Genomic DNA, 12,020 nt, shown 5'->3' with positions numbered 1-12,020 from the left:
CTTATCAACGGTGGTGGCCTGGAGGAGGTTGTGTCCATGGAGGGTTGCTGTTTCAGTTTGCTCTGAAGACACGGCCTCCTCACGTTTCTTTGTCGTGTGTGCGTGTTTGTTAATTTTGTTTCCCTTTTCCTTCCTTTCTCTTCCTCCCACAGTTGATTTTGGTGTGAGTGCTCAGCTGGACAGGACGGTTGGGAGGAGAAATACCTTCATAGGCACCCCCTACTGGATGGCTCCTGAGGTCATCGCCTGTGACGAGAACCCAGATGCCACCTATGATTACAGAGTAAGAGGCGCCTGCTGGCTGGGCCTTGACCGGGTTCCTGACATTCCTGAGGGATGGGGGCTTTGATTACAAACCACACACCACTTATCCCTTCTCGCTTTTTCAGTGAGGATGACATGCACCCTGTTGCAGGTACAAATTTGCCAGGATAGTATTTAGATGCTGTCTTTTTTTGGTCCACTCTGCACCACCTCTGTTCCCCTTACTAAGCAGTATACTGCTTTCAGGGTGGTGCAGCTCACTTCATTGTGCATGGGGGAAATTAAATGCTTTTGCCCTGCTTGCTCTCCCACTTAACTTGAAGAATGTATTATAATTAGATATTTATTCTTCTGAAAATATTGTCAGAATCATAGCTTCATCTATGTGAAGCTGTAAAGTGTTGGTAAAGGGCTTTGCAGCTGTAATTTGGTACACAAATATATGTAAGTTATTAGAGTGACCTCTAGGGACTTGTATCAATAATGCGCTCTTTTGGTCTCAATATAAAATCCATGTTTGATCAAGTTGAATTCAGGTTGAATATGTTTACAAAAACTATCTTTAAAAAAAATTCCCTTGCCTTAATTAAATGATTCAAAGTGGTTAATGTACCTTAATGATATTCCAAATTGAGTACATATCTTAACACTCTCTAGTGTATTTCAGTATTCATTGCAAATACCAAATTAATGAAACTCAATTTAAGCCTATGGCGCAGAGGAATTTTATTTTTTTATATACTTAAGTATTTTAAAATAGATTATAGACTTTATGACTTTTCACTCTTTAATACATCATTACATATCTCCAAAATTTGAAAGCGTTTTCCAGCATACCCAAAATATTATCATACCTAAGTAAATTAAAAATATTTCCTTAATGCAAAGTCTGTAATTAGACTCAGCTAGTTTACACTTGATTTGTCCAAATTAGTATTCCGTATAGGATAAAACATTGTATTTTGTTGTTTGGCCATTGAGTATCTTTTAATTGAAAATATCCCCTCTCCCCTTTTTTTTTTCATGACACTGACTTGCTGAAGAGGCATTGGTGTACCCTCCAGATTTATCTTACCATTTCTGAATTTAACTTTACGATCTTTGTAACGTCATTTAGCTTGTTCCCTATAAACTGGAGAGGCTCAGTACCAAGAAAAACCTTCTTAGCAAGGTCACCTCAGAGGAGATGGATGTGGTTCATGTTGTATCACCTGTGGGGGCACAGAACATCTGCTTTTCTCACCACTGATGCTGCTAAGATTTGTCACTGGGTTAAGGTGGTGAACCCCTCCTTTGTGCTCCTACAGCATAGAAAACTCCTTAAGAGTAAGGGAGAAACTCATGGGCTTATCCTTATTCTAATAATCAAACATGCGTTTGAACTCTGTAAAATACTTATAGGTTATTTAGAAAACCCTTAAACTGAGCAATTTTAATTCCTTCACTAGGATAGCATATAAACAAAAGAATGCTAATGACAATAACCATCCATTATCTGCTTTCAAAAAAATCTTGTTTGGATTTTAAGAAATGGGTGATAAGTATTCATTCGTTCATCAGCCAATGTTTATTGAGTGCCTACCACATGCTAATCACAATTCCAGAGATTCAAAGGTGAATAAAAGAGACAAAAATGCCTGCCCTTGTGGAACTTATATTTGAGTGGGCTGTAAGTTAAAATTCAAATTTTAAAATTCATATTTCAGGGGGATCAGAAAGGAAAGAGTCCGTGCACTTTGCTTACCCCTTGCCTTCTTGTATTGCTCGCCCTGATTGAGTTGCAGGGAGGGTGCGAGGCTCAGCAGCGTGGTGCGGGGCTGTGGGCTAGGCTGGGCTGGAGCAGTTCACTTGTGGACCTTCTGTAAAGGGCACTTCCCAGCCTTTCAACTTTCAGCAGTTAAATTGGAGAAGTGAACATATAAATGAATATAAATCTGAGCCAGGCGTCTAAATTGTTGACTATTTGTAAAGAAATGGAGAAGCACATTGAAGAGCGGAGCATGCGGTAGACAGACAGAAGCTTTTACGTGGACCGTTTCCAGTTCGTTCACAGAAGTGAGTGAAAGGTTCTAGTGAACAGATCAATTTTATCTTTATTTTATTATGCATTCATTCGTTGGGAATGCATTCTTAGAAATGTGTTTGTGCTTTTAATATCCTGCAAACGTCCTTTCAGTTTATACAACAAAGAACACTTTTATATCATTTGCATGAATAACCAGCAATGGTAAGTTAGTGGTTTTATAGCTAATACAGTACTCGTAACATACTGTTTTATTTTTGCAGAGTGACCTTTGGTCTTGTGGCATTACGGCCATTGAGATGGCAGAAGGTGCTCCCCGTAAGTAACATTTTTTCCTTTTTAGCCCAGTTATTATATGTACCTTATGCCTAGTTTCAAGGCTTCAAAAAGAACAGTTTCATACATACAGCCATTCCTGGTGGGGCATTTAGATGAAGGAATCATAAATACAGTGACATTTTCGATATAAAAGGAATTCTTGGCATCCGCTATTCCTTTTAGAGCTCTCACTGAGGTCAATAGGCACATTATCTTTTATTTAAGTTGTGTTCAGATATGTGTCCTGAAATTAGGCTGACATCACGTAAGAGGCAGTAATTTTTATTTTTACAATTTAAACTTAATATTCAGTGAAAGTGGTCCTCAACTTTGAAATTTTAATTTTACCTGTGTTTGACTTCACATATAGAGGTGTAACTTTTTATTTGTATAATAATTTTTGTGTGTGTTACCTATGAAGTTTCACTTCTTTGGGTTAAATCAATGACAACTTCATACAGTCGATTTTTGATCAGGGACAGGGGTAGAATTGCAGAGAACAAAGGAAAAAAGCAGCGTTTTCTGCTGGTCCTTCTAAAAAAAAAAACCACAAAGAATGTATAACTGTCTGGTGCATAGTTACTGCTCAATAAATATTTGTTGAATGAATGAAAAAAATTACCAACAGCTAAAAATTAGTTTGAAATGCAGAAATGGATGTCTGTCTTGAACACCTATGTTCCTGCGTGTTTCCCCTGAGGAACTGAGACAGGGAAGTACTGCCTGATACTTTGTCTCAGCTTTCTTTCACAATGGGAATAGCATTGTCTTCTTGGGCCCCCATTTCCCAGCTGCCTTGTAAGATTCTCGAGAAGGTAAACAAACACATGAAAATGCACATTGCCTGTTGTGACATACTAATGTGTACGTGTGCACCCAACATGTCTTTATTGGGCAAGTGATAGGAATATAAACAGTAATTGCACAGAATTAAACAGTTCCACTTTACTCTCACATTTTTGCTCTTTCCTAGTAGTACTAGCTATAACAGTGAACAATTAACATTGCTGGAGGGCCAGCCTGTGCGTGCACAGTGTTGCAGGCATAGTGGGAAGGCCGTTACAGGTCGGGTCTAATATAATCCTCACTACAACCCTCTGAAAATAAAGTGATCTTCATTGTAATCTTATTGATGGTTTGGAAACTTAAGCTGTTAACTCCTTTAAAGGCTTTGAATCAGTATTTATCTTTGATTTATGAGAACTTTTCAATGTCTATTTGAAATTGTGTATTCTTCTTGTTGCTCTCGTCCTCCTTATATTTTGCTAAATGGGAAATTCAAAGTATGCCCTAGGATTCGTAACGAGATGTCTAAACTGCTTGACATGATACGGCACAGCAGTCAGATGCTGGGCAGAGCGTTGGATATTATGAGTGAGCCCTAGAAATGGAGCATGAGTAACATAAGTGCCATACTGATCCGCCCGTCTCCTCTCCCCAGCTCTCTGTGACATGCATCCAATGAGAGCACTGTTTCTCATTCCCAGAAACCCTCCTCCCCGGCTGAAGTCAAAAAAATGGTAAGCATGTATGGTTTTTTTTGTTGTTGTTGTTTTCCTTTTTTTTTTTTTTAATTGTTTCTTTTTAGTTTTACTCTGAGACAAAATTCTGGCCACTCTAACTCCAGAAGAACACAAGAGCCAGTGCCCCAAAACACCAGTGAAAAAGTGTATTGATTTTTTTTAATGTTTTTTTCTTGATAATTCTCTTTGAATTACAAAATAGTGACAAGTGACCATATGAAACACCATAACATGGTTAAAGAAAAAAGTTCCATTTGAATATCTAAACGCACTTTTATGTGTAATATATTTCTGAACATTTTCACCTTAAAAAAGCAAAGCTGTATTTACTTCCAGTTCCTCAGGTGAAATAGGATTTTAAAATTAATGGAGGCATTTACTGTAATTACTGCAGAATATTGAAGTCAGACTTACCCCTTTTCATTCCAGAAGAACACATTAAAGGAATGGTCCTCTCTGGGCTGCCACCTTCCCTTCTTCCTGCAGCCCTCATAGATTTGCTAAACAAAAACTGACATTCACGGGGGCCGGCCCGGTGGCACAGCGGTTAAGTGTACACGTTCTGCTTTGGCGGCCCGGGGTTCACTGGTTTGGATCCCGGGTGCGGACATGGCACCACTTGGCAAGCCATTCTGTCGCAGCCGTCCCACAGATAAAGTAGAGGAAGATGGGCATGGATGTTAGCTCAGGACCAGTCTTCCTCAGCAAAAGAGGAGGATTGGCGGTGGATGTTAGCTGAGGGCTAATCTTCCAAAAAAAAAATTTTAAAAAATGATATCCATGGAGGGAGATGATGATAACCGTCACTGTCCAAAGAGGGAGATGATGATAACCATCACTGTCCAAAGCCTCAAGCATTGCAGCAGTGTGGGAAATGCTGGTGTGGTTTAGTTTTAAAATCTTTAGAGGGCAGTGCTTTGTTTTTTGCCTGAGAATTTTGCCCACTTGTTCCCTCTTGAACTTTTTTCTGAGTCCTTTTCTATCTGTTCTCGTTTGCACCCAGTCTCCTCATGGATGGGGGCCCTTGCTCCTTTTTCTGTTCCTGTTTCCCTGGGCTCATCTGTCTTATTAATGTCTACGTACTGTGGGTTTTTTTTCCCGTTCTGAAACTGTTCTCACTAGTTTTCCAATTAATGTTGTCTCCTTTTAGGTTCTTGGCTCTAATTTTGAAATACGCAGAAGATCTCAATTTTAAGCCTTCTATCTGGCTTTCGTGTTTTAGCTGTTGTATCTACTCTTTTCTTCTTGGTTGCTCATCTTCTGATGTTCTTCAGTTTTCTTCCCCCGTCTACGGGTATATACATGCTCACACAAATTTTCACTAGAGTTTCTTTCATACTCTTCCCTGTTTCTCCCTCTCCCTTTCCCCTAACACGTTTCCCCGTCCTTTCTCCACCTTTGTCCGCTGGTAAGATTTTTCTCATTCTTTTTTATAGTGTCTTTAACCACATTCAACGCTAGAGAACTGAGGTTGTCTAACACCACTTAGCATTTCTTGGAGAGGTTCTGTAAAGCTGTACAGTTGCTAAGCTTTTAGCCCCAGTTGGTCTTCTGTATTAACACATAAAACTCTGGGCATCCATGGGTGGCCAACCCTAGGGAACCAAATGCATATAATGGACATCACCAAGGAGTAACTGTGGGACTTGGGTAACACTTTGAATTATGCTGAACAATACTCCATTATTCCGGTTGGAGTTTATTAAAGGGGGTTTATGCTTTATTCTTCAGGGTACCTCAGAATTTACAACTGGCCCACTCCAATTATTCTGTCCACTACTCGAGGTTTTGGATTAAGCACTCTGCGCATAGCACAGTGATGCAGAGAGACAGATGCAGATGACAATACACCAAACTTTGTCTCACTAAACTTGATTAGATGCATTTTCATCTGTTTACAGCATTATTCCCGTTTTACCAAAGTATTCTCAAGGGACAAGATGAATGCATAGTTCTTCTTCCTTTGTGACTGCTGTCTTCCTGTCCACCAGGTGTAAATTTCTACTACTGTTTTTGGAGAAGTGGCTTTCAAAAGATGATCAGTGAACTCTCTTCCAGCAGAACTTTTTAAAAGAATATATGTAGATCGTTGATTCCCACATGTTCATCTGTAGTCATGGTACATGAGAATCCCTTTGGAATCTTTTAATTTAGGGCCCCAACCTCTGTTTCTGGCTTGTTAGGTCTGAAGAGTGATCCAGGTATTTGTATTTTTAATAAGCTCCCAAAATGATCCTTGTGGGCAGTGGGGTTTGGGAATCTCTGTGTTAGAGCATTCAACTACAGCTGTCTGTAGAGTCTGCCACGTTCCTCATTAACCACAGAATACAGGAACAGCTTCTTTGAGTGACTCTGATGCCCTTCTCAGAGCTAACCCTGACTGAGTCTTCCATTCTTTTCTACTTGTCGTGCTAGCATTAGTAAACAATTCATCCTTCCCTGATACTTTCCTACCTTTGTTCATGTTTGTCCTTTCACTCTGGAATGATGTCTTCTCTCTCCCATCAACCTACTTTTTCTTGCTGTCTCACCTACTGTTAACAGTTGTTCTTTTTCCTTCCTGAGTTTGATTATACATCTGCTATTGTGTGTACATAAATTTCCTCCACTTTATTTCCTATGTCTGTTTCTTATAGAGCCTAGCATAAACGAATGTAAATCATTGATACATAAATATTTGTTGAATTGAAAAAATAGTAAGTTTGAATGGAAATAGAAGACTATACAAATCGTTCTTAAAAGCAGTGAAGTAACTGGAAAAAACTGAACTAATTTTCTGCATCACATTTTTAAAGACTGAATAACTCATTCATTCAACAAAAATTTATTACATTCCTATTGTTGTCTGCCATGCTTAGTGTTGGGCATTGCTGGCAAATTGAAAAGTAGGAACCTGTACCATTTCAAACCAGCAGGGGGGACAGAAACATGGAGTGTACAGTCTGCTAAATGCAGACAACCCCAGAAGAAGGGCTCCTAGCTGGGGGCACGTGGTGGTGGAGTGTTGCCAGGAAAGGCTTAGCAAAAGAGACGATTCCTGAGCCGAGACTCAAGGTACTACTGTATTGAGTGGGTAAGAGTGTCTCGGCTAAAGCTAGAGATCGATCGTCATGGACCGGGCATGGAGGAACAGGCGAGAGTGAAAGAGCCTCGCAGGGTAAATGTTGGTGACCGAGTCATGCCCCTCTCCAAACTGTAATTTCTACCCCTGTACATTAAGCCTGGAGAACTGATAGCTAAACCAGTGTGATCTCTGATTGAAATGTCATGTTAACAGGTTCAAGAGCCCCTGGCGTTTGGTCACTGACTGCCTCCTTATCTCTTTGTCTGTCCTTGTCTCCTAGGTTCCAGTCATCTATCCTCTGTCTGCCCTTGTTTTAGGAGAAACCTCCCTCAATCCTCTTGCTTCCTCCACCTCATGATTAAATGATTAATAAGCAATATTAGATTTAAACCCACTTCATTTAGATCTCGTCCCTTCCTAGCTCTCTATTTGTGGTATGTTGTCAGCGATGTGGTATGACTCGTAAACCGTGTTTAAGTAATGCTTCTGATCCCCAGTGGCCCTGAGTGCCTATTTATGTTCCTTAGAATATTCCTATGCCTTTTAGAATGTTCACAGTGAATTCTGAAGCTCTTCTTTGTTTTTAGGCTTATAAGTTACTGATATTTTAGAGCTTTGCTCTTTGTGGTAGAAATTTGATGATCTTTTTTTGCTTCCTCTTATAGGTCAAAGAAATTTTTTAGTTTTATAGAAGGGTGCCTGGTGAAGAATTACATGCAGCGGCCCTCCACAGAGCAGCTTTTGAAACATCCTTTTATAAGGGATCAGCCAAACGAAAGGCAAGTTAGAATCCAGCTTAAGGACCATATAGACCGGACCAGAAAGAAGAGAGGAGAGAAAGGTATTAAACCGGTTTTTATTTTCATCTTCAAATAATATTTTTTTTAGGTTTTTGCCAAGTGGAATAGGTTACTCCTTTCCCAGCCATGGGCTTGTGCCCGTCTGGCCAGTGCTGGAGTAGTGTGTCTGCTGTGCACAGGCTCCAGCCTGGCTCCGGGCGGAGCTCACCTGAGCTGTGTGGTATGTCACCAAGCTGACGCTGTTAGACAGACACCACGGCCGGTCAGCGTGGCGGGACGTTTTTCCTGTCCTCTTCTGGAGACAACTTTGTCGCTATGCTTTTTACTTCATGGTGGACGTTGTGTTTGTATGTGTCACTCTGGGTTTATCGAGCACCAGCTATGAACGTTGTCATTAGCATGTGCGTCGTGTTACTCTCCTGCTCCAGAGCCCCGGGCTTTCTTAGCACTCACTGCTGCTGCAGGTGCTGTGGTCCGGCCTGGGCCACACGTGTGAGCTGACTGCTCCACATGGATGTGCTCTGAGGAGAATCACTTCGGGTTCCTTTCTGTTCCCAGTATTGGTTTCATGTCTTTACACGTTCCGCGTCCGCCTGCCTGGAGTGTCCTCTGTTTCCTTCTGTCCAGCAAGGTTCATCACTGTCCTCGCTAAAGCTGCTTCTCCAGCTCACATTGATCTTTCTGTTGTGTGACTTCTTACAGTAAATTTACAGAACAAGATTTGGCTAACTGCCATCCCATTAGTGAATTTTTTTGACAATGAAATTTCAGAGACAAAGAAGCAGCTAAGAAGAGTAAGTTCAAGGCAGTAAAAGTCAGTCATCTTTGGAGACCTATACTGAGCTTTTCACATGTTTATTTGAGTCTTAACACGACTTTGGTACTCTGAGTTAAATCATCGCTGGTGTTTACAATAAATCCTTTGCCCTCTGATATAGTCTGTCATTAAAGTAATTAAGTTTTGTATGTTAAGCTATGCAGTTGTAACGAAGTGCGCTAAAGTTTGAAAGTAAAATGAGACTTTTTTTTTTTTAAAAAAAGCTATTTGTACAGTGGATCATTTCCCCATTACTTTGCTAATAGTAGCCAACAGTCATGGGACATCTGCACTGCGCCAGGCGTTTCCTCGGTGGTTAACCTGGAGCGCCTCACGTATTCCTCATCCTCCACCTTGTGCAGATGATAACAGTGGAGCACTTGACCTGCGTTTCTCTTATCTACAAGTCACAGTGCTGTCTTGTTTTTCCTCCTTGCATCTACTTTCCCCATACCTTCAGCCTCTCGTCAGTAGCTTAGTAGTTCACAGTACGATATTTTAAACATAGCAGAGTACCTGTTTAAAAGATTTCAAAGATTATTCAGTTTGCAATTTCCCTTGCAAGCCAGCATGTATCTATATGATCGTTAAAATTAGAGTTTTGATTGTCTAGCCTAGAAAAGAACTAAAGTCACATATATATGTGTATGTATATGGGGGCGGGGGAGAGAGGTTGTGATGAATTTGTCCTGAACCATATTTTACGTCCTCAGACCTGTTTTTCTTACTGGTAAACTGGTTTTCAATTTGTATATCTCTGCAAAATGTTAGAAATGTATTTTTATTTGTGAATAGACTTTGTTTTAGAAATGTCTTCTTCAAACTTTCTACTTTTGATTGCTCTCTCGAGTGAAATTGCTTACTGAAAGTCAGGTGCTGACGTTAAAGTGCAGGGCTTAACAAAATGGACTGTTACTTTTGGGAAAATGGTATAAAACCTGTTGAAGTGAAGATAAGTTATTCATGTTGAGACTTTTGCTTAGTCTGGTCTAAGTAGAGCAACTTTTGTCTCTTGCTGTGTGGTTTCATCAGTTTTTCCCTGGCTTCACCTTTATAATTTGTGGGAACATTTGATTTTGTTTTTTCTGCTCTAAGTACCTACCTAATGTTTCACTTTTTGTCAGTCCAGCGTACTTTTCTCTCTACTCCACTCTGTGGATCCCCGAGTGCTAAAAATAACCAAATAAATTCTTTCAGTTGATCCCACAACTAGAAGGACCTGCAACTAAGATATACATCTATGTACAGGGGGTGATTGGGGAGATAAAGCATTAAAAAAAAAAAAATTCTTTCAGTTGCCTTAGCTAGTTGGGGCAGTTAAATCTCTTTCTTTTGAATTTTGGCACCGAGGTGGCTTTCTGAATTTGCTGACGCCCTTGAGCCACTTTTGTGTGTCAAGGACTCTGGAGCCCCTCTCACAGCCCTGCTACTCCCTTAGCATTTCATCCCGTAAGGAATTGTCTTGAATGCAGTGGAATCTGCTCTTCCATGGAGAGTGAGCCCAGCCCAGGACATTGCCACCGTTCACTGTGGGAATTTGCTGTCGCACTCCTCCTTCCCCCAAGTCCTCTGTACGTGTGTTATTTTCACAAGGAACGTATTGTTTAGTTTCTGCTGTAATGCGCTTGGAGATGCTTGCCTGTACATGCACGTGTCATGATTTGTGAGCTGTCCCATTCATCTTGTCCTTTTCTTTATAGATGAAACGGAATATGAGTACAGTGGGAGTGAGGAAGAAGAGGAGGAAGTGCCTGAACAGGAGGGAGAGCCAAGGTAATGGGAAAGCCACTGGTCAGCTCCCTCTTTATGAAGTTTCCTGTTGATGCCAGGGTTTCAGAAGATCCTTGTGTAGTATGAAGGAAGCTTAAATTATTTCGAAAGTGCCTTAATATCTTCCATTCTTTTTTTCTTTGAAAGATTCCTATAAATGTTTTCCCCCTGTGGATCCCCTTTCCCAGTGGTTCTTTACCAGGATTGCGTTGTTTCCCTTCCCCTAGTTGTTTGGTTGGGTCCTGGGGATGGGGAGCTTGCCGCTGGCATTTGTTGCTCCAGGAAGCATGGATGGTTAATGTCTTGTGGTATATAGAACAGGCCTGCTCATCGGCCAGTGGGGCCTCCATTGAAAAACATTTCAGTGCTACCCAAAACGTGTTTGTTTGTTTTGGTTTTCCCACAAGTGTGGTTTCCAGCCTTTCATTTCCTCTATTAGGGTATATTCTGTCCTGATCCATTTTATATTCTTTTTTTTTTTTTTTAAGATTGGCACTTGAGCTAACAACTATTGCCAATCTTTTTCTTCTTCTTTTCTTCTCCCCAAAGCCCCCCAGTACATAGTTGTATATTCTAGTTATGAGTGCCTCTGGTTGTGCCATGTGGGACGCCGCCTCGGTGTGGCCTGATGAGCGGTGCCATGTCCGTCCCCAGGGTCCGGGCCCGCCAAACCCTGGGCCGCTGAAGCAGAGCATGCGAACTTAACCAATCGGCCACGGGGCCAGCCCCATTTTGTAGTCTATGTTTTGGTTATCTCTGGCTCCCCAAGGTACAGTGAAGTGGAAGGTTGAAGATTTGGTAGTGTGAACCTCATGGTAACTAATTAGTCAGGGGATAGAGGAATTTAAAATTTTGCTGACGGCCTTGCCTGCCGTCGTTCATGCTGCAGCTCCACGTAACTGACTGAACAGGAGACGGAGGGGAGTAGGGAAAGGCCTGTGGGGACCCATGTGCAGAGAATGGGAGTTTGAAGACAGCATGTGAAGAGATGAGAATTTATTGAAAAAACTATAATACCTGTTTCTTCTTGCATAGGAGAAAATTTGAATCCCTTTGAGACTAAAAATTTTAGAGTAATTTGAACTGGTTTCATGAGCCATGTAGTTGTTTTTGAGTAGGAGCGTGATATAATGACAGAGGCGATTTAAGGAGATTTATTTCCCACATTATTCTGGGTGTTCTTGGAAGTGGAGAAGTGACTCAGCAGGGGGAGCAGCTAGGAATGATGCTGTTTAACGAGCGTGCAGTGGCTAATGCGTGGGGCCCACGTGGGCTCAGCTGCTGACCCTGGAAGTAAAGTAGGAGGGAATACATGACAAGACTGGCGGACCAGATGAAGAGGAAGTAACGGTGAGTCCTGAAGATTGCTCTGAGCTTTCTGTCCTGGCAGGCTGGGAACATGATGGTGCTTTTACTGATAGGAAATCAGTGATCAGAGAGG

At 41.2% G+C, this 12,020-nt stretch overlaps 1 protein-coding gene across 50 annotated transcripts in view; it reads left to right on the top strand.

Annotated features, from left to right (window-relative positions):
• MAP4K4 (mitogen-activated protein kinase kinase kinase kinase 4) overlaps positions 1–12,020 on the top strand; it is a 187,248-nt gene that overhangs the window by 124,048 nt on the left and 51,180 nt on the right. For all 50 annotated transcript variants that reach the window (XM_070573408.1, XM_070573414.1, XM_070573417.1 and 47 more), the window contains exons 7-11: positions 153–283; positions 2,551–2,605; positions 4,047–4,125; positions 7,858–8,033; positions 10,510–10,582. In XM_070573408.1, coding sequence (XP_070429509.1) covers positions 153–283; positions 2,551–2,605; positions 4,047–4,125; positions 7,858–8,033; positions 10,510–10,582 — 514 coding nt within the window. The remainder of the gene's footprint in view (positions 1–152; positions 284–2,550; positions 2,606–4,046; positions 4,126–7,857; positions 8,034–10,509; positions 10,583–12,020) is intronic.

The sequence above is a fragment of the Equus przewalskii genome, chromosome 14 (genome assembly GCF_037783145.1).
Source record: "Equus przewalskii isolate Varuska chromosome 14, EquPr2, whole genome shotgun sequence".
NCBI classification, from domain to species: Eukaryota; Metazoa; Chordata; class Mammalia; order Perissodactyla; family Equidae; genus Equus; species Equus przewalskii.
This window is presented reverse-complemented; position numbering and strand designations above follow the sequence as displayed.